This window comes from Schistocerca nitens, chromosome 1, assembly GCF_023898315.1.
Source record: "Schistocerca nitens isolate TAMUIC-IGC-003100 chromosome 1, iqSchNite1.1, whole genome shotgun sequence".
In the NCBI taxonomy this organism is placed as follows: Eukaryota; Metazoa; Arthropoda; class Insecta; order Orthoptera; family Acrididae; genus Schistocerca; species Schistocerca nitens.
Genome location: NC_064614.1, coordinates 659495451 through 659518923, shown reverse-complemented (window position 1 = coordinate 659518923; position 23473 = coordinate 659495451). Strand labels below are relative to the sequence as shown.

Below are 23473 nucleotides of genomic sequence, written 5' to 3'. Positions count from 1 at the left end.
TAAACACTCTATAATGTGCTTGGCACATTAAATGTGAACCAGCTATTCCACTGAACTCTTTAAAAATTCTACGGAGTTTGTTTAAATTCTTATATGAAAAATTATATAAAAATATACATGTATTGATAGCTAGCACAATATGATCAGTACATACAAATGTTTACAAATTGACATTCTAATTCAAATATCAAACAAAACACTGATACCAACTGTGAGAAATCATGATGGAGAAAAGAGGAGTACACTACATACTCCTTTTGACGACATGCTATGCATCCCTTGAATACACTTTCATGTGAATAATCTATTCCAGTTTATTGTCATGAAGTTTCTACCTGACATGTATTTTTGATCTCAAAATATATTATGAAGGAGGTCTTACCAAGTTATGCACAAGGGTCGCCTTGTACTTTCATTAACACAATCTTGAGATGTGCGATAAATGTGAAGTAGACTCAGAAAGAGTGTATTTATATGTCAACACACTTATGAATGTCTCAAAACAAATATTTTCCATTTATATGTGTACACAGAAGAGTCTAAAATGAATCAGTACACATTGATGTAGTTTTATCACATAACTTCAATTGTTTATGAGAAATTACATAAAACAAGGTAACACCAGATATTTCAGACATGCTGTGGCAAATGTTACGTATTTATGATACACTTATGTCGGTGCATGCTTTATGGGTTGTACTAATATCATGCACGATTTCACTGCAACAGATTCATGCACGGACTGACAGAGAGGGATTAATAGGTATGTGATTTTTACGGAGGAGGATACAACATGAATCAATATTTTTCACAGGCATATCAGTTAACCTGAGCAAATTATCCAAGAGGAATTTCAGGATAACTGCATTTTCAGTTTTGTTTCAAATTTAACCACGATCTTTGTTGTAATCAAAGCACATGGTTTTCCTTCAAAGTAGAAGTGAAGTGTTAGTCTTGAGTTTCTGTTCAACATGTAACTTCAAGCACTGAGCACTAAAAAATATTCACTTTCCAACAATTAAGCATTTGCACCAGTTATTCTTATCTTAAACCCATACTAAACCCTGATACTCTTGAAACTACCACAGAAAAATTCTTGTGGGAGTTCAATATATATTTATCTGTAATACTTGTTTTTTCTTAAAAGTCTTTCACCAACTGCAGATCTGAGTTTTAACTGTAAAATTCTCATCTGCATTGGCTATTGTATATTTTTCACTTTCACAGTTTTTATTTTAAGCTGGGTCATTCAACACGATATTTCAAGATCAGATATAGGACGCCCCCTTGTTCCAATAGCCTGAATTGAAAATGGTTGCCCCGGTGCTTCAGGTAGTTCTGTAGTAGGGGGTGCAGTCGGCACTGCATGGGCAGGTGTAACATTTGCATAGGCTAGTGGAGGTTGCTTCACAAGGGCAGCAGCATCCAATGACAGCAATCCTCCTCCTCCCCCAGTCTCAGAAGTGGAACCTGTGAAATTTTCCCCACTACTTGCCGCTGCACCCACACCAGTACTCCCATTAGTCCCGCCACAGCTGACACTGGCACCAACACCACTGGATGCACCTGGAGAGGGTGAAGATGAAGTGCCCGTACCAGAACCAGACCCAGAGCCAGAGTGAGATCCTGAATGAGAACCTGAGTGTGAGCCCTGTTCTCCCAACAACGGCTGTGTTGAACGTGATTCTGGAAGTGCAAAGCTTGTCTCCCAGTCAGAATTGGCCAGTAGTTTATCCACACTGCTAGTGGATGGGGATGATGGCAAATCAGGGGTAGGTCCCGAGATGGGTACCAGATAATCAGCTGCTCGCTGCAGGAGCAGGCAGGAGTTCTCGTGGGCTGGAGGCCGCATCACGGTGATGTCCCGTTCGGCAGAAGGAGGGCGATTGAAAACAGGAAGTGGTGCATTCACGACATCAGGGTCCTACAACAGTAGAATTTTCCATCAGAATTCAGTAGATGGTAGATTCACATGGATGGCATAACTCACATCAGAACTGCTGATGCAAAAACATTGATTTATCAATATTTCAGTAACATTAAATGAAGCAAAATATTGCAGAGGAAACAACAGCCACAGATGAAAAGCAGCATTTCCAGTTAACATACTATAAATCAAGGATTTCATCACTCCTTTTCTTTCTCTTCTATACATTAATAGCAAATTATGATAGCTTTCTGTAAAAATAAACAGAAATGTAGATCTTCAATTTAGAGATTGTGTACACGGTGGGTGAAACACTCGAAAAAGCTGGTAAAGGTGTTGCATGATAACTGTTAAGAAAAAAATTCGATATGCTGCACTGTTTCTGAGTTAATTAGCATTGAAGTTAGTCAATCAGGTCACCGTAGGTGCAAATTCAAGTGGACCACCAGATACAATGAGTGTTAGTTACTCTCATATTGTAGACAATAACACAGAAGACTGCTCAGCCTTTAGTTCGATCCCTAGTACCATTCTGCATCCAATTTTTGTTTCGTTCTCTGTTTTGGTTGGACAAAGCCAAGCAAAGGACACTGTCTCTGGTGGGCCATTTGAATTCGCATGCTCAGCAGCCTGACTGGCTAACTTCAATGCTAATTACCTCAGAAATGGTGCACTGTATTAATTTTTTTCTTAGCAGTTATTTCTCACCACAGCCTACCCTGCAACATTCCTATTAGCTTTTGAGACTGTTTCTCTCCCACCATGTATATGAAGAATGCAAAGCAAACTCCAGTGGAATGGTTCCATTGCTCATGTTTTAGTTAGAAAACTAGACTTCATTGGATAAATTTCTTTCACTCTTAAAGAGGAACTAATAGAACCTATACATAAACAAATATAATATCATATGAATTACTACTAAACGTCAGAAATTAAAGTATTAATAACATTAAAATTAAAGAATGAAATACTTCAATGATCAAAAGCAGAATTCCATCTGATCTCAAGAGATAATTTTTAGCCACTTTTTATAATAATAATAAGCATATGATAGCGTATTGTGTGTATTAAACCAGGGACCTAGAAATGGAGAGGCTCTGCCTTGCCATAGCCCTCAGTGGTTCACAACCCCACAACAGGCCACAGAAGTCCACCCGCCTCATCCCTGAACAACTGTAGCCTGGTGACATGACAATTGTCATCCATAAAAATTCCATCGTTGTTTGGGAATGAGAAGTCCATAAATGGTTGCATATGGTCACCAAGTAACCGAAATAACCATTTCCAATCAATAATCAGTTCAGTTTGATCAGAGGACCCAGTTCATTCCACATAGACACAGCCCACGCCATTATGGAGCCACAGTGCCTTGTTGACAACTTGGATCCATAGGTTTGTGTGGTCTGTGCCACACTCAAACTTCAGACCATCAGCTCTGACCAACCAAAATTGGGACTCATCTGACCAGACCATGGTTTTCCATTTGTCTAGGGTCCAAACTATAGGGTCACAAGCCCAGAATGCTGCTGCACAGGGGACTCACGCAGGTTGTCTGCTGACAGCCAATTTAACATCAAATTTTGCTGCACTAGCCTAATGGATACATTTATCACACTCCCCACATGAATTTCCTTAGTTACTTCATACAGTGTTTCTTGTCTGTAGGTACTGACAATTCTACACAAATGTTGCTGCTCTCCTTTGTTGAGTGCCTTTGTTGAGTGCAGGTTGTCAGTCACTGTTTTGTCTGTGGTAGGAGGTAATGCCTGAAATTTTGTAATCTTGGCACATTCTTGACACTGTGGTTCTTGGAATACTGAATTCCCTAACTATTTCCTAAATGGAATATCCCATGTGTCTAGCTTCAACTACCAATCCACATTAAATGTCTGTTAATTCTCGTCATGTGGCCATAATCATATCGAAAACTTTTTCACATGAATCACTTGAGTACAAATGACAGCTCTGCCAATGCACTGTACTTTTATACCTTGTGTATGTGACACTACCACTATCTGTATAAATTGAAGTGTTAAGAAGTCTTGTCCGAAGGTATCTGTCTCAAGTGCATCCTTGTACAGAAGTGAAATATGGATGATAAGCAATTTCAGGCAAGAAGAGAATTAAAGTTCTGGACATATGGTGCTTTAGATGGGTGCTACAGATTAGATGGGTAGATTGAATAACAAATGGGGAGGTACTAAATCGAACAGGGGAAGAAAGAAATTCATGAAACAACTTGACTAAAAGAGAGGGATTGGTTTATAGGAGACATTTTGAGGCAACAAGGAATGTCAGTTGGGTAACTGGTAATTAATGGAATTTGGGTGACCAGTGATGGGAGGGGGGGACTTAGTCATGAATACAGCAAGCAGGTTCAAAAGGATGTATTGCAGTAGTTATTCAGAGATGAACAGGCTCACATTAGACCATTTTTAAGAGTGAAGATCACAACAATAAAGTCTGTTGCACAAGCATTTTTAACATAACCACAATTTTGTAATTTATTAGTTATCTGAAATTGTGTTCTTTCTTTTCCCCAATGCTTTTGTTACATAAAATAACACACCAGCAATGCAGATCTTTTCTTGTTGTATTGATGGATATAATTTTTGTGTAACATTGTAATAATGTGGGAATTCTAATGAAATAAATCTGTTGGAATAGATTAACAGCCTTAAACTGTGTATCACAAATGTTGCTCTGCTTGAAATCACACTGAACCTTGCCCATTGTAGCTTGTTTGGCTGTTCCTTGGCATACTGCACACACGATGGTTGGAATCTTACTGCTCAGGCTTGTACCACTCCTAGGCAGTGAGCCTCCTGAGGTGTCCTCTACATGAAAACGGTTCTTGCAATGATGCACTGCCAGTTTCAACTGGTGCCAAGCACGCACAGTTGGGTTACGTCAGAAGGTCCCACAGGCCATCCTGTATCCTGGTTTGTAACATGGGTGCTTATTCATTAACATCTTCAAAGATGAAAATATCACTAAAATGTTGACTGTAGAGCCTTCAAATGGGAGGCAACTGACATCTCTACACAATACCTGCCCTATACATGCGTGACTTACTTACTACCTGAACCTGTGAGACTGCATACCCAAAGTGCACATGCATTCCTGGTTACTTCCATACTTTTCTATGATGATTATCAGACATCAAACAAATCCTGCACCTGTCGGACAAGAGAATCTGATGTTACTGATCCAAGTTTCACTCCCGTTATTCCATTATACATCTATTTCACAAACCACAGTACTGGGGTGTTTTTGCTGTTATTCATAATGGAGGCCTAGAGGCAAAATAAATTCTGTGGAGATGGTTGCATAATGTCTGAATTAATGTATGAGGGATGGAAATTAAGTAACGAGACTGCTCACTTCCTATCGTGCAGCCTAACAGGTGGAGGTTGATATCGGAAAACAGTTTCCCTTGAATTTAAAGAGGACCCACCATTAGTTTCATCTTTCTGTCTGTTTTACTTTTCTTTCGAACGTTGGATGAGGAGCATGTTGTTCGGTAATAGTGCCATGAGCATGGTAAACTTAAAAATCAAGCAATGAGTTAACCTCAAGTTCCTCATGAAAGTAAGAAATCACCAACACAATGTTTTCATACACTAAAGGAGGTGTTTGGTGATAATACTGTATTATGTGCATGAATTTTTGAAAGGAAGAAATGGTTCTCAAAATGTTGGGAAGAGATTGAAGATGATGAACATCCCAGTTGATCTGTGAATTCAAGAACTGAAGCAAATGTTTAGAAAACTAATGAAATGATGAACAATGACAACAATTTTCAGTTGTCAAAAGAATTGCGGGAACAAGTTTTCAATCAATAAACACAAGCTATGCAAATCATATGGGAGCTGCAAATCTTCTTAGGCAGTTTACAAGTACATCTTACTTATTGCTAAAGTTGTCATGATAGACATTAAAGTATTGACAATCTACAAATACATAAGCATCAGATGACCTTATCCTTCTTCTTCAGCTGTTTAATAGTATTTGCTTGCGAATTATACAAAATGCAGAATTTAACTTTAAGAAAAGTGCTAAAAGACACTCAATACTCTTGCTGTCATGGGAGATAGTGAATTTATTGGTTGGATAAATCATATGGGGTCTTATGACACAGTGAGACAACTCCATGAAGCTGGAATCACATTGCTGTCAATGGCTGAGCAAACATTCTGGGAGCTTTGCATTGTTGAACAAAGCATTCAACACACTACTTAAAAATGTTGCTCTGCATTACCCATACTTAGTGCTGTTTGTCACTGGGAAAATAATAAAGAAGGAATTTAAACTCTACATTCATGACACCTTGACAGTAATTTTGAATCAACTTCTGTGACCCTTTTGTGAATAAGAATTGTGTCTTTTAGACTTAGGAATATTTGTAGCACAAAGACATCTGTTAAAATATTGAGTATAATCTAATTAATTCACAACCAGCAAAAATGCAAGGAAGCTAACATCCCAATATAAAACTTCCTGACAGGTCAAAGATGTGTAGCAGATCAGAACTTGCAACTGGGCTCTTGTCTTTGGTAGACAACATTCTTATCAAATGAGCTATCCAATCACAACCAAGACCCCCCCCCCCCCCCAACCCATCCATACAGCTTCATTATGGTGAAAAAGACAGCTCATTCAATAAGAACATTGCTTGGAAAAGGAAAGAAGGACTTGAGATTCAAGTTCTGGTCTGGCACAAAGTTCGAGTCTATCATGATGTTTTATACTGAAATGAATGTAAAATTTTTAGGCATTATACAGCAAAATAACATTAAACTCACATTTTAACACATAAAAGATAGGTTGTCAAGAGGAATTTAGTGAAGAGCACTTCTGAATATGTAAAGAAAACATGTTTACTTTTTTCAGTACATTCTGAGGTATGGATTTATATTCTGGGGAAATAGGAAAAAAAATTAATAAATAAATGAAATTCTTGTGTTTTGGAAGAAGGCAATCAGTGTAATGGCAAGGGTAGATAGTAGAACACAATATAAAGCTTTGCTAATTAAGTATAAGGTTTTAACAGTAATTCATTAATGATGACCGTTCAGTAAAGAATGAGCATAACTTTTTGACAATATACCTTTACTCATCCTTATAATCCTGATGATTCTTTTCAAAATAGTATCCTCTGGTTGCAATGCACTTGTCTTCAGTATTTTTGACAATCTACAAAGACGTGCTTCAGAATTGCCTCCGCAGCCTTCACTACTGCTTCTGATGATCAGAAATTGCTTCAACAAAGGTGTTTCTTCAGGTTAGGGAACAAAAAAGTCAGATGAGCTAAATATGGACCTTAGGGATGGTTAGGGATGCACTTCAAATTGATTTTTGCAAGTTCTGCAGTATCATCATTTGCAATATGTGACTATGCATTATCATGCTGCAGTGTCCAGCCTGTTTCAGGGATATCTGATCTTTTGTACCTGATAAGGACTTGCAATGTTTTCAGGACATCCCTGTAGTATAGTCCAGTTATTGATGTGCGAGAAGGTACAACATACTGATAAATCATTTCAAGAGTATCAAAAAATAAGATGTCCGTTACTTTCTCAGCAGGAGCAATTACTTTTGTTTTTTTGGTGGTTGTCAGTAAAGGATATTTTCCACACTGAGCTATGCTGTTTGCTCTCTGGACCAAAATAATGTAGCCAAGCTTCGTCAGCAGTGATTACCTTTGAATCTTCCTCCAACATTAACTTCAGTTGCATGAAAACCTGCAAACAGATGTTCTTTTTATTGGGGAACCTGCAGTCTTGCAAGCCAGGTGCAAAAACAACTCACTTTTGTAAATTTTGTGTTACTAATTTTTGGATGGCACCCAATGAAATTTTCACTATCTCAGAAAGTGTTTGTAAGGTTATTTATCAATCCCCTCTCACAACGATAATATCAGTGTTGATATTTTCTTCTGTAAGAGCAGTAATTGGCATGCTGGGTCCGTCTTCCTTTGAAATTGATTGTCTCCCGTCTTTAAACAATTTAAAGCATCTACAGGCTGTGCTGTAGGGAAGAACAGACTCTCCACAGGCCTCCTGTAACACTGCATAGGCCTCAGATAAAATGTTGACATGAAAACGGAATTTCAAAGCCACATACTGCTCACTGTTGTGGTAGGTGATACTGAACCTATCTCAGTTTGCCTGCTTCTCACAGGCAGGACCCTAAGATTTAATTCTAGCGTGAGATACTATGACCATAGAAAAATTATGACAATTCTTTATGGAACAGCCCTCGTATATATTTTTGGTACCTTTAATTACATATCTTCAAAACTACGTAAAATTACTGCGACAAACCAAAGACATGATAATTACATGAACCTGTAATTCTCTGCTCTTATCAAAAAATAGATTAACAAAAATTAATAGCAGCCTTGTGTACATGGCAATCGAAACAGATAACAAATTGTCAAAACACATCCTAAGCGTGTCAGTCTAAATATTTTGGAAAAATCTGCTCAGTTTCTTGTTAGTTAACCCATTTTACTCAACAGAAGGATTTTTAGAAATGCCCAGTATGAGCATATCAATGGTAAAAGGTATTTTTGTAAAATTAAACAATGGAAAGTCCAGGTGGGAATGTGGCAGTTATGAAAAAGTAGTTCAGCTAATTCGCCTGAAGTAGCGGTCATGTGTGTGAAGTCTACCTGCTTGTGTGAATGTATGTGTTGTTTTATTTACTTTTCTGAAGAAGGTTTCAGCCAAATGCTTAGTATGTAACAGTCCTTTCACTGTGCCTGTCTGCAACTCAGTGTGTCATGTTTATGGCATGTGACACTCTATCCTTTTCATAAAATTTTTTGTAAAATTTATAAGTGTACTGCTGGAGTCTATTGCATGTACTAAGGCTGACTGACTAATAAATAACCTTTCTGTGAATATGGTATCACAAAATGGGATGTTTGCATCTACTGACAGTGGTAGATCATATCATAATTTACACACATTACTTTTACTTACTTCCACCACAATATAAGGCTGAAAGCTGTTTGCTTCACAAACCCTGCAGTAACTACAGTATGGAACAAGGAGATAATTAGTTGGTTTAGGATAGTCATTTGATTGCTGTCTCCATCATGTTATGTTGGTACTTTACTGATACTGCAAACTAATGTACGTACACCCAAATGACCCACCCCAACCTGCTGTTGTTTATTTCTAGATGCTCACTAAACATTTGTTAGCATCAGCTTAGACTATACGGTATCGCTCACAAATGTTAACCCACCAGCCACAGCAAAGAAGTGTGTAGTGTGAATAGCTTTGTCCTTAAGCTAGTAGCCTGGTAAAAGGTAAAATAACTATCCTTTCTTCTGCACCCTTCACATTTGCATTCTTAATATCAACTATTTTCAGGATAACAACTACTGTGAAGGTTTTGTTGGGATTTAATTCATATCTGACCTTATGCAGTTGATAACCAGAGAAAAAAATTTATTTTCTTATTCTTATATTATGAATAATCCTACTTTAAATTATCAAGAACTGAAAATAAATCAAGATAATTATCTATGAGTTACTAAATACTACTGAAGATTTAGTAAAACTGAGAGGGCTGAGTTGATATGTGTGGATTCATGATCAAAAAGGGGTTTCAGCAAACAAAATGTCTTTAATCTAATATTGTCTCATGAATATCAGGCTGTAAGTATAAATTCAAAACATTTGCTAGTATTTTCTCATCACAAATACCTGTGCAACATAGCCCAGCCTCTCAAGTATTGTGGCAAAGTTGGGCCGTTCATCTGGGTTAGGATGCCAGCACTGGGTCATAATACCATAAACTGGAGCAGGACAGTTGCTAGGAGGCTCCAGACGCCCTCCACTAGTTACAAGTTGCATGACTTCCCGGTTTGCACAGCCCGTATATGGCATGTAACCCAGGGACATTACCTCCCAGAGTAATACACCAAATGACCTGAAAATACATTTATCAGAATTTGTGAGAAATCTACATCAGCATATATTAGCTTATGCATATGCAACTTTCATTAATAGAGCACTTAGTCACCTAAAGAATTCACGTGAGTCATAATTCTTTGATCACAAGGCTGAAGAATGAATTCTGCAAAACATCAGGACAGCTGCCACATGCTATTCATTTCATTACTACATATTTCAAGATTAACAAAATAGACTTTATAGGATTCCAAGATGCATACAATAGAATAAATAAAATGCAATAAATTATTCTGTTAAATTTCTTAAAAAATACTTTTAATGCAAACAAAGAATGTATGTAACAACAGAAAATTCAGGATGGTATAATGACAATATAATGAATAGGATAGATTGCTACTTACCATATAGTGGAGATGTTGAATCGCAGGCAGACATAACAAAAAACAGCTAAACAAGTAAGCTTTTGGCCAAAAAGCCTTCTCCTGAATTAGACAACACACACACACACACACTTACACAAATCATAAAAAAAAAATGTCCAAAATATATTACATCAAACAACTAGACTGAAAGAAACAAAGCTTCTCACAAGCATAGTCAGGTACATTCCCCAAGATGAGGCTCTAAAGAGGGGAAGAAAAACGGGTTGAGAAGGAACTTAAACAGACCCAGTTATTCAGTCATGTATTCTTTACCACACTGAGCAACGTTAGGTTCCAAAAGTTAGTTTGTTTGTCAGATATTTTAGGTGCCTACCAGTCCACCACCATATCTGAAGCAGCTTTTTGTCAATTTCTATTTAATTCTAATTGTATAAAAAATTTAACCATTCATCCCATTTATTCACATGTACAGATTATCTTTCTACACATGTGCATCTAAAGAATCTAATGTTTTTAAGGTGAGCAGTGAAAAGCCTAATAGGAAAGATGGAAAAAAGAAAAAATAATTAAAATAAAAACCTTTTTTGGGGTTACGAAATTTGCTCTCTCACACACAGCAGCTGTTGCCTCACGATGTTTTTGCCTGACACGGGTGAGTGCGAGAAAGAGGACAGGAGAGATTAAGGGAAAGGGAAGACTGTACTTTGGTGATTGTAAAGCAGGAGTTTGCAGAAGTAGGTCAGAGGACAGTTAGGAGGACAACAGTGAGAAAGATATAGAAACAAGATAGGGAAATCAGATAAGCAAAACGAAATGGAAAGGATTAAGTTTCAACGTGTGAGCTAATGGAAAGTGGAAGAGTAACGGGTAGGAAGATGCTGATGTAGAATCAGAAGATAAAATGGGCAGGAACAATTTGCAGTCAAGGGGGAAAGGGGAGGGGGGAGCATGATAGACGGATATAAAAAAGACAGGTTCCTCCTCCCCCCCACCCCTCGCCCCATAAAATTAGTATATGCTCACAGTATTTCTCTCTATAACATATGATTCATTTCTATAGGTCCTAATGGCTTCAGCCTCCACTAGTTTATGTCCTAACCTGTCTTCTAAATTCCCTACCCCTTCAGTTTTACTCTGTTTCATCCTAATTCTCCCGTACACACTGTTATTTTTATATTCCACACTAGTTCACTCATTAGAAAGTTTCCTTAGCTCTTTATTGATTTGTCATCCTATAGATGCTGAGCTTCTCAGTAAACTTCATCCTTTTTCTCTCTCTTCCCCCCTCTATCCCCCTAAATGTCCTGTGTGCACCTGTATGTTCCACCCAAAGTGTGATCATTGTTAACTTCCTCCCATTATATTACTCACTCTGATCACTCCCTGTCCTTGCCACTTACCAATCACCCACCCGAATCAAGATCACTATTTGATGCAGTCAGGTGATAGCATAGGTACATGATAGCGGGCTGTATGTGTGGGGTCTGTACATGCTTTCTGTCTCTAAAGAAGGGCTTTGCCCAAAAACTAAACAGTTTTTCACATTTTATATGAGTCTGTACATTGCTTAGTGATTCCTCTAACTGATGAATAGTGATCTATCCTCAAATATGGGTTTTCCACAAATCCAAACAAGCAAGTTTCCAGTATGAAAGCAGCATTTGATGTCTGACAGTGAAAACTATGCCACAGCAGACAGAAAAACAGAAATACAAGTTCAATGGATATTTCTGATTAACTTAAATTCACATCATAAGTTCATATCCATGCTGTGCCAACATATTTACAAATTTGTTATTCACATTTTACCCATTCATATAATTTATGAATGTTTCAGTAAAAATTATTTTGTTATATTTACTTTTTTTAATTTATTTTTTCAAAATAATCATGTAAGACAAAGCTCTATTTACTCTCCTCCTTGATTTAATTTTTGTATATTTGTACCAAAAGCTGCCAACCTGAGCTCTATTGGGATGTCATGCTCTGCTTATCACAAGCCACAAGCAGGGATTAAGGGGGAGTTAAGAAGGAGGAACACTTCAAAATTATTGTTTAAATAAAACTGAATTTTTAAATATAAAATTTGTAAATAAGATTAAAAAGTATAAAATAATTTTGCCTGGTCCCCTACAGATTCCTAACCTTGTGAAAATAGTTCCAAAAATTTGTGATTGAGAATTTTTAATAGCTATGAAAAAACTGGCACGATTTAAAATGAGAAATGTGGGGCACATGCAACAGGTAATAGTAAGTAGGTGTTCATCTACTTCATCATGCATCACTTATGTATTGCATGTGTCCCACATCTTTTGTTTTGAATCTCACAAGTATTTTTGTAGCTATTAAAAAATCACAATCACAAATTTTCATAACAACCATTTGGGATTACGAGTCTGAATGTGATTATTTTACACTTTTTAGTCTGATTTAAAAACTTGGAATATTAAAAATTCACTTTTCTTCAAATAATCTTTTTCTGCTTTTTAGCTGTGTGTGTGTATGAAATTTTTCCATTGATTTAAGACATTTTGATGAGATTACATATATCTCACAAGGAAACCAAAGGTAAAAATTAGTGAGATTTGACCTCACGTGGAGGCTTATCAGCAAATGTTCTCCCCATGAATCATTTGTGGTTGGAACAGGAAAGCAGGGAGATAGCAGTGGCACACAAAGTACTCTACACCACAGAGCAAACAAGAAAGGGAATTAATATTAAATTGTCATCCAGTTCAGAGCTACATTTAAAATTAGCTCCCCAGGAAGTTAGATTAACATTAATGGTAAAATTTGTACTGAATGGGGGGTGACATAATATAAATTTTGGTAAAAATAATTGGAAATGGAGAAAAAAATAGGATCAGGAGACAATCAATAAGAATCACAGAGTGACAGCAGCAGCTCTCTGAAGTTGGTGCACAGAGAACCTTCATGCTGGAAGAAGGCAGCAATCCCTCCAGAATTCACAATTGATGGAAACGCAGGAATTTGGTACAGAAACTATGGCGATACTAGCAGTTGTCACTGAGTAAGTAATTGGAGTACTGTGATGGAGAATTTAATGAGAAACTACCACACTGTCTTTCCCCAGTACATGAAGTTTACAGCTCATGACAGCTTCCTCCTGGATAAAATATTGTAAAGGTAAAGAGTTCTCCTTGCATCAACAGTTGGGGACAAGATGGAAGGAGATGTAAGGCAAAAAAGAAAATGCTGAACAGAGAGGTCAGATGAATTGTTAGGATGATAAGGATGGCAATCACCAAACTAGTGTAAATTACTCTTGCAGTAATTCTTATTTCTTTAGTCTGGACTACTTCAGTAAATTACTTCCACAGTAATATACTCTTTCAATAATTGTTGGAGAGCTCAACTTAAGTAGTAACACCTGTTTACTAAAAAAGTAAGACATTTCACCATACTGCTGGCACGTACATTTCATTTCTGCCTGGAAAACATTTATTGTCAGCCATTACTGCATCACATTTTGACAATAATATTGTGTAAATGTAATCTACAGCTACCACCATCCATCATTGACTGGTGGCATGTGTTAATTTAAGTGGCACTTGCAGCCTGAGATGTGAGCTAACAGCAACATGGAGTTGGCCAAGGACAATGTAAGTGTTAAGAAACATTCAAAAAACACACCAGAAACTGAAAAAGAGCTGTTTGCTGGAATAATGAAAAAGTATATAACCACTACTGAATCTAAAAAGCGAAACATTAACATGCTAAAAAGGAAAAAAGATGCTTGGGAAAAAATATACCTACATACAATGTGGAAGCTCTTACACAATGATCACAAGAGCAGCTTAAAGTGATTTGGAAGGACATGAAAACAAAAGCAAAGAAAATGAAAGCTACATGTAATAAAATACAATTCCAAACTGGTGGTGGAGTAACTGAGATGAAGACAGGTGATATGAGCCAAATGATTGTTGATATTATTCCACAAGTTTTGAAGGGGATAACTGGAGTTAACGATAATGACACAACTGAAGGTGATGTGGTCCTTTAAACCACCATCGCTGATGACAACTACTCTGACAATGGTAATGACACTGCTGAAAGTGAAACTTTATCCCATGGTCATGAGCATTGCCTTGCATTCTCTGGTGGGAGCTTATCACAAGGTACACCTATTAAAAAAGGTAGACAACATGCGCATGCAGTGAAGAACAGAGAGTTGCTGGAAAAAACAGATGAGCTTGATACATTAAAAATGTGTTTAATATGAGAGGAATATAATGCAAAAGTTTTGTTAGTTGAAAGACAAAGAGAAATCATGGAAGAAGAGCGTAACCTGAAAATGGAAGTTATAAATAAGTTCAAGAACAAAATAGAGCAAACCTCAGTTTCCAGTCCAGCAGCCAATATGCTCAAGAAGTTCAGGTTTTTGTAAAGGAATATGAATATCCAACATTTTATAAGCTTGATATTTTTTCAATGATTAATATGTTCCCATTTTTTGCCAGACACAATATTTATGTTTATCATTTCAATACCAGTACATGTGACATTTCTAATCAGTGCACTCAAATGTTTATTTACATTAGCAAAATCATAAAAATAGACATCTTGTTTTTCTTCAAAATAATCAAAACATATTTATTTTATAACTCTGTGTGCTGAAGAAAAAAAAAAAATAATAAAGAAAGAAAAAGAAAAAAAGAAAAGAGCATTTGCTTCTGGCTGAAAGGCATATTGATCAATGTGATACACATCCACAGCATCAGGGTGAAGCATATCTTCGGCTTCTGTTCCTAAGCTGTGCGGAACTGCAGCAATCATAACAACATTCCCACATTTGTTTTGTTTGTATCACATTGTTTTAGTGAGAATTTGGAAATATTTTTTCCAAAAACTGAATGTATGCTCTATTACATGTCTGGTAGCAGTATGGGCTCTTTTGTAGCATCCTTGGCTCCTGTATGAGATCAAAACACAGGAGTAATAAGATGTTTGGAGAGAGCATATCCACTGTCCAAGAAGCAACCCATCAGACCGTCTATTTTCAAATTCTACAGCAATTGCGCTATTCCTGCAGTGGAGTGTGCACTGATCTGAAATTTCCTGGCTTATTGAAACTGTGTGCCAGACCAAGACTAGAAATCGGGGTCTTTGTCTTTCACGGGCAAGTGCACTGCTGACTGGACTACACAAGCACAACTCATGACCCGTCCTCACAGCTCCACTTCCACCAGTACCTCATCTTCTGCCTTCCAAACCTCATAGTAGCTCTCCTGAGAAACTTGCAAGACTAACACTACTGGAAGAAAGGATATTGCAGAAACATGGCTTAGCCATAGCCTGGGGGACGTTTCCAGAACGAAATTTTCAGTCTGCAATGGAGCATGCAGCATTATAAACTTCCAGGCAGATTAAAACTGTGTGCAGCTGAGTGAGACTTGAACTTGGGACCTTTGCCTTTTGTAGGCAAGTGTGCTACCAACTGAGCAACCTAATCTCCTGCCTTCCAAACTTCGAATTAGCTTTTCTGCAAAACTTGCTAGACTAGCACGACTGGAAAAAAAAGGTATTGTGGAGACATGGCTTAGGCATAACCTGGGCAATGTTTCCAGAACAAAATTTTCATTTTGCAGTGGAGTGTGCACTGATGTGAAACTTCCTGGCAGATTAAAACAGTCTGCCACACTGAGACTCAAATTCAGAACCTTTGCATTTCGAGGCAAGTGCACGACTGACTGAGCTAGCCAAGCTCGATTCATGACCCATCCTCACAGCTTCACTTCCACCAGCGTACCACCTTCCAAACTTCGCAGTAGCTGTCCTGCAAAACTTGCAAGACAGGTACTACTGGAAGAAAGGATACTGCGGAGACATGACTTATCCACAGCCTGGGAGATGTTTCCAGAATGAAATATTCACTCTGCAGCAGACTGTGCACTGATATGAAACTTCCTGGCAGGCCTTAGTCTGGTACATAGTTTTAATCTGCCAGGAAGTTTCGACTATACTATTGTCCCAAATGCGTGCATCATACATGGAACACAGCCAATGGCTTACCATGTTCAGAATCTTCTTATTGGCTCCAGAGATGATTTGTGTACTGACAGAAAAGAAATTTTTGTGATTTCTGTATAGTTCTGCTTGTGCTCCAGATGGTGAAAGTATGGGTATATGTACACAATCCGTGGTCCTCATGACATTTGGGAATGGACCAGTTTGGTAGAATTCCCTTTTGTTCCTTGAGATATTTTCCTGGTTTCACGGCACGGATGCACCTATAGTGTGCACCTATATAGTGGTTAAGGAAATTTGCAAGCTTTCAGAGCCAGTGGTTCCTTCTTCTGGCAGAAGGGTTGAAGGATAAGAAGAGGAATGAAGAAAAAGGACTGGCAAGGTTTGGGAAATGGAAAGAGTTTGGAAAACTCATGCAGAATCCTGGGTCAGTGGAGACATACTGGATGGGATGAGAAGTAAAGACATTTCTGCCCTGTATCTATTCAGCTGCAATTTTATTTTCAAAAATGGATTATTTTTGTTGGTGTAGAAAATATAATCGTGCAGATTATATGCCTGAGGTGCTATCAATGCAGCTGAAGAAATGTATGATCATATTAACACCTTGGAGCCAGTTAACTTTCTACATACTGTATCAAAGAAAAATTCAATCAAATAAACAGGTCAATTATGAGACAAAATTGCTAGCCATTACTTACCTCCATGATGCAAAATGTGTAATACTGCTGATAGACACATGTCAAAGCAAAACTGATAAACTTCATAGTTTCTGGAATAACAGTTCACTCATTAGTGAGGGGTGAGGAATATGTTGGAGAAGACTGAAGTAGAGACACCTCTCTCTTCATCTTTGTCTATCCTCGTCCTCACTACAGGCGGGTCTCCCTCATAGTGGGTTTGAGTGACTTGCTCTCCTCTAACCTTCCGTGTCTTTACTGGTGAAGGAACTATTAGTTCCAAAAGCTAGGTAGTGTGTCACTTTTACATGAATCTATTAGCAGTATTATACATTTTGCCTCCTAACGATTAGTACTGACCAGCAATTCTGTCTCATAATTTATTAGAACACACTACATACACCTGATAAGTTTTAACCTTGATTTCTATGATGTATGTCTTATGTTCTTTCACAAAACTGAGAGAATGGTTTTGGCCTTGACATTCCTTCAGCACCACCAAGAGGAGAGAGAGGAATTTCAGAACACAGTCATGACTAGCAATGAGACATTGGTGCAATATGTGAACTCCAAAACTAAGGAACAATACAAACAGTGGATGCACACTCATTCTCAAAATAAGCCCAAACGTTCAAGCAGAAAATGCCAAGCCGCAAATGGTTACAGTTTTTGGGATTGCCAAAGAATATTGGCAACATATTTTGTGAGAGTAAATGAGAGATATCACACATTTGTTGTGTTATGATACTAAAAAGGTCAGTCCAAAACAAACTGTGGGATTATTACCAAAGGAATCATTCTCCTTCATGAAAAATTGTGGCCCCATAATGCAAACCAAATTAAAGAAAAACTCAGACAATTTCACTGGGAGATTTTTCAACATCCTCCATACAGACTGGACATGACACTAAGTGGCATTTTCATATATTCCCCAACATGAAGGCCTGGCTGCCTATTCAGTACTTCACCATCAACAATGGAGTCAAGGATGCTGTCAACAACTGGCTGAAGCACCAAGTGTCACTCTTCTTTGATAAAGAAATAGAGAAGCTGGTATCACAGTCAAAAAATATTTGAATTTGGGTGGCGACTGCAGGGAGAAGTAATGTCCACATGTTAAGTACATACTACATATTTGAAAATTATCTACTTTCCTTTTTTTAAATAGCTAATCCAAGGTTAATTTATGAACAGCCTCATAGTATTGTTTGTCACTAGGAGGTAACATAAGTTCTTTATTTTAAGCTGTTGTATGATGCATGCACTTACATCTTGTGGGCTGTGTCAGTGTCACACTGATTGCAGTGTACAAGACGAATTGTTGAAAGTTATTGTGTTCTGTGATGTGTTGGTAAATGTGTGAGAACATGTTGGCATTGAAACTGAGGTAATATGACTTATAGACATCACTTATCAGACTTGGAAATTGAAGAAATCCTGAATAATGGCTTACACAGGATAATCTTTCAGAAAATTCAGAAGACAACAATTAATTTGAACTTAAGAGTGATAGCTGTGTTGCAGACAGGAAAGACGTAATTGATTATGAAGAATGTAGTGTACAAATTTAAGGTTTGTTTTTTAATGCACCAACTTGTCCTTTTGCAATGATTGATGTCATTCTGATGCAAAACTTGAATAATTTTTGTTTGCAAAAAATTCTGAGATCTGGTTTCTTGTTGATAAATTATCAACATAACTGGACTGTATATTGGAGTATTTCAATCAACACACATTTCCAAAAACAAAATCAGAGATAGACAGACATTGTCTCTAAACTTGTGCCATCAGAACTAAAGAATACTAGGTGTGAAAAACAATGTCTTGAGGACACCGCATTAAGAATTTGATTCTGACCCACTGCACAAACTAAGACCTATCTGGGGGTATTTCATATAATACACAGAACAGTATTTTATCCACCATCAAATCTGACTGTAGATAAAGTAATGTATTCTTTTTGAGGGAGAACTGGATTCTGTATTTACATGAATAATAAACTAGAAAACTATAGGATCAAACTGTAGGCCTCCACACATGCAACAATAAAATTTATACCAGAGTAAAAGTAAATACAGAACATACTTTGAACCCTCTGTGGTGAAGCCTATGATCTTACTTAAAAAAGAAAAATTCAATCCAGAAAATTTATAAATTATGAGACACAATTGTGGGCATCACTTACCTTCATGGGACAAAATATTTAATGCTGCAAATAGTCACAAACAAAGATAAAAGTGATGAAACTTTCCTAGTTTTATGAACCATTAGATCCTTCCATGGGGATGAGAGATGGGCAGGCCATGGGGATGAGAGATGGGCAGGGCAGAGAAAATAAAAAAGAAAGGTCACTCAGAATCTAGGACAAAAGAGACCCATCTGTAGTGAAGACGAGAGTAGACCAAGATCTTTCATGGTATGGTGAATATCAATGGAAGGCAGAGTGCAATAAGGAAGGAAATATACTTATGATGATACTTTTTTCAGACTGTGTAAAGTGCAGAAATTCAAGATTATTGCACAAATTCTTTTTTGTGTAATCAGGAGATTGCACTACTAGATTTCTTTTCAGCCTTGTACATACAGTCTAAAGTGAGGTGACAGAAGTAATGTGATTACTCCTATTATGGCGTAAGACTTCCTTTTGCCTGGTGTAGTGCAGCAACTTGATGTGGCATGGACTCAACAATTTGTTGGAGCCACTGCAGAAATATTGAGCAATTCTGTCTCTCTAGTCATCCATAATTGTGAAAATAGTTGTCAATGCAGGATTCTGTGCACCAACTGACCTCTCCATTATGCCCTATAAACATTTGATGGGATTCATCTCAGGCAATCTGGGTGACCAAACCATTCACTCAAGCTTTCGGAATGTTCTTCAAATAAATTGTGAACAATTGCAGCCCGGTGACATGGCAATTTGTCATCCATAAAAATTCAACTGCTGTTTGGGAACATAAAATCCATGAATGGCTGAAAATGGTCTTGAAATAGCCAAATGTAGCCATTTCCAGTCAGTGATCATTTTATTCGACCAGAGTGTCCAGTCCATTCCAAGTAAATACAGCCAACAACATTATGGAGCCACCGCTAGCTTGCACAGTGCCTTTTGGCAACTCGGGTCCATCATTTCGTGGAGTCTGTACCACAATGAATTCCATCATCAGCTCTTACCAACTATAATCAGGACTCAGCTGACCAGGCTATGGTTTTCCAGTCAACTAGGGTTCAATGATGTAGTCATGAGTCCAGGAGAGGCTCTCAACATACGCTGTTAGCAAAGACACTTTTATCAGTCATCTGCTGTCATAGCCCCTTAATGCCAAATTTCACTGCACTGGCCTAAAGGAATACATTCATCATACATTCCACATTGATTTTTGCACTTGTTTCATGCAGAGTTGCTTGTCTGTTAGTACTGATAACTCTATGGAAATGCCACTGCTCTTGCTCATTAAGTGAAGGCTATCAACCACTGTATTGTGTATTGTTCATGCCTCAGAATATTGAATTACTTAATTATTTCTGAAATGGAATTTCCAATGCTTCTAACTACAACTCTAATATTTTCCTGTTCAAAATCTGTTAATTCCTGTCACATGGCCATAATCAAGTCAGAAACATTTTCACATGAATCACCTGAGTACAAATGATAGCTCTGCCAATGTACTGTCCTTTCATATCTTGTGTACACAACACAAAAACCATCTATATATGTACACCTTGCTATCCCATGACATCCATCACCTCAATGTATTTTGCAATATAATCACTAATAATAACTTCAAAATACAAATTATTGTGGGTAAATCGTGGTATCAGATGATAAATTTGAGCCATAGACCATTTGAAGAATATGAAACTACATCATGATATAGAATATCACTTATACAAAATATAAAACTGTAGGCTGCACCAATGATATGTAGCAGTTACTGTGTGGACATCTTGAAATGAGAAATTTTAAGAGAAAATCCAAGCAGCTGTGGCACTGTGGTTGGTTATAGGCTATCAAGTTGGAACACACAGGTCAGGGTAAGTGCACCAAGCACATACAGCCTAAGTTCCATATAACACACTAACTCTTGGACAGCATTTTAAATTCACAATTAAAAGTCAACAGCCGTAACATGTAAGTGTCTAAAGAAGACAAAGATAATTCATGCTTTTCCTTTTTGTAAAACAAAAATTTATAGTCTTTAATTAAACTCAGAAATTTACAATTAAGGAAGTTTCATTAAAGATGAAATATGAGACTTAATAACTCAACTGTACTCACCATATGTCAGTCTTTGATGTAAAAATACCATCCAGGAAAGCTTCTGGGGGCATCCATTTTATGGGTAGCATAGCTTTTCCACCTTTCCTGTAATAATCAGCCCTGCACAAAAATTTTGGAACCACAGAATATAAAATTTGCCATCAGTTGAAATAACTGCATCTCAAGATATATCACTTTCCTTCACACTTCAATTATTACTTAATGTAATGATGTAGAATCATGAACAACACTAAATCAGATGTAATTCAATAAATTAAATACAACTTATTATCAACATTATACTATTAATTTATATTCAGTACATACAAAAATTACAATTAGGAAACTCTATGATGTATGTACATTGAATTTGTATCATGGCTAGAATGTAGGTATTTAACGGAGTAATATACCTTAGTTTGATAGGTTGCAAAGAAAAGTCGTCAGGTGTCTAACCTTAGGAGGTGATAGATGAAATGAACTGAATGGAAAATAGTAGAATAACAGAAATACAGAATTATTTTTCTGAACCTTAGCTTATTCCAGTCTACATAGAAGGATTAACCTTGCAGAACTGCAGACTGGTAGGGCACAAGAGTAGATAACAAAAAAGAATGGAAATAATTATACATGGTAGTCATTGTTCTAATTCTTATAAAAGATATCAGTAATTGTCACAAGAACTGTATGCAGCTAATCAGAGTATACAGATTAATAGCAAAATGTAAAGATAAATGAGATAAGAGGAGTAAGAAAAGATAAAATGCAGCAAATTTATACATATGAATTATACATATCAGTAACACAACCTACAAACAGAATCCTTTGGAATCCTTCCTGATTTCCTCCTTGACTTTATAAGAACCATGTCTTACTCAGAAAGCATAATAATGGGGTGTTTAAAGTTTCATGCAACTCCTATGAATCAAACTTTTTGTTAGGAATGGTAATCATAAAAAGTATCATGGTATCACTTGAGTATTACATTGTCATGTAGTGGAAAGAATAAAAACATGGAAATAATGAAGGTTTCTGAAAAACAAAAAGAAGAAAGCCTTTGATTTGCATTTACTGCTGCTGGAATTACCAACTAAAAGGTTTACAGAGCAAGAAGTCCAACAAATAAAGTGAAAAAAATTGATAAAAGTAGTGTTTTTTTTTTTCTAAAAACCAATAGTAATCATATGAGACACAACAGAGGCAGAACTGGAGGCACACTTGCAGAGATGATTTGATAAGAAAGGTATTTCTGGTACTTAGAAAAATTAAATCTTGCATGGATGATTACCACACCAGTAATGTTTTATGCCTTTAGTATTTTCTACCCCAAGAAGAATCATTTTTTCAGAGAAAAAGGTTTGCAATGAGAGTGATACACTTGTGAATATTATTCATTACATCACATAATTTTGGAAAGCTGATTCTTGTTTCAGGCTAAATAATGAAATTTACAATCAAAGTAATTCAGAATGGAAGACAAACAGAATAGAAATCAAAGTACAAAGTTCAGCTACTAAATATATTAAACACAAACCTTGAATGACTTGAGTATGTTAATAATTAAAATGCAAAACCTCGGTCAGTGTGGCTGATGTAAGTGTGTAATGAGAAGAAAATTTTGCAAGAATAGCAATGACTGAGGTAAACAGATGTCTGAATTTTCGTAAGTAAGAAGAAAACTGCTTGGAATTCTGTCGCAGGTGAAAGTTGTTGGCAAAGAAACAGCTGAAAAGAAATTATTTGGCATTATCCTAACATGCATGAATTATCCAGTGTGTTCCTGTGATGACAATGCAAACTTTCTGGGTTATGAAGAATGGAAAATATGTCAATCTGAAAGAAGGAACACTGGCACAGAAAATACTGAATTGTGGAGACAAGTGAAAATGAAACAAATTTAATACTGATCTGCACACACTGCTACATTCACAACAGCTGTTTCAAGTAGTGTCCCCCAGATTCTATGCAGGCATGATATCACTGCACAAAAGTTCAGCACTCTGGTGCACAGGCAGCAAGAATGATAACCCCTTGAGTGTCAGCAAGTGTCTTATGCACAAGACATCTGAAGAACACCACAAGAACAAGTCAAATGGGATACATTCAGGCAAATAAGCTGACTATGAAACAGTATCTTCTCTTCCACCTACCAGAAAATGTCTGACATAGGTGCACAAAGAACTCCCTCATGTTGGAATCACACACCTGCACAGAAGTGGGAAATCTTCCAATGTGGGGAGTATTTATCCAAGAAATATGTCTACATTAGTGTAGTTAAGAACACAATACACAGAAAAGGACCC

General features: G+C 37.0%; 1 protein-coding gene across 3 annotated transcripts in view; it reads right to left on the bottom strand.

The window, feature by feature from the left end:
- Window positions 1-565: 565 nt before the first annotated feature.
- LOC126258990 (leukocyte tyrosine kinase receptor-like) overlaps window positions 566-23473 on the bottom strand; it is a 717375-nt gene continuing 694467 nt past the window's right edge. For 2 of the 3 annotated variants that reach the window (XM_049955685.1, XM_049955688.1), the window contains 3 exons: window positions 21189-21290; window positions 9649-9874; window positions 566-1924 (listed from right to left, as the gene is read on the bottom strand). In XM_049955685.1, coding sequence (XP_049811642.1) covers window positions 1250-1924; window positions 9649-9874; window positions 21189-21290 — 1003 coding nt within the window. In that variant the 3' untranslated portion in view covers window positions 566-1249. The remainder of the gene's footprint in view (window positions 1925-9648; window positions 9875-21188; window positions 21291-23473) is intronic. The other variant, XM_049955687.1, reaches the window with a different exon arrangement.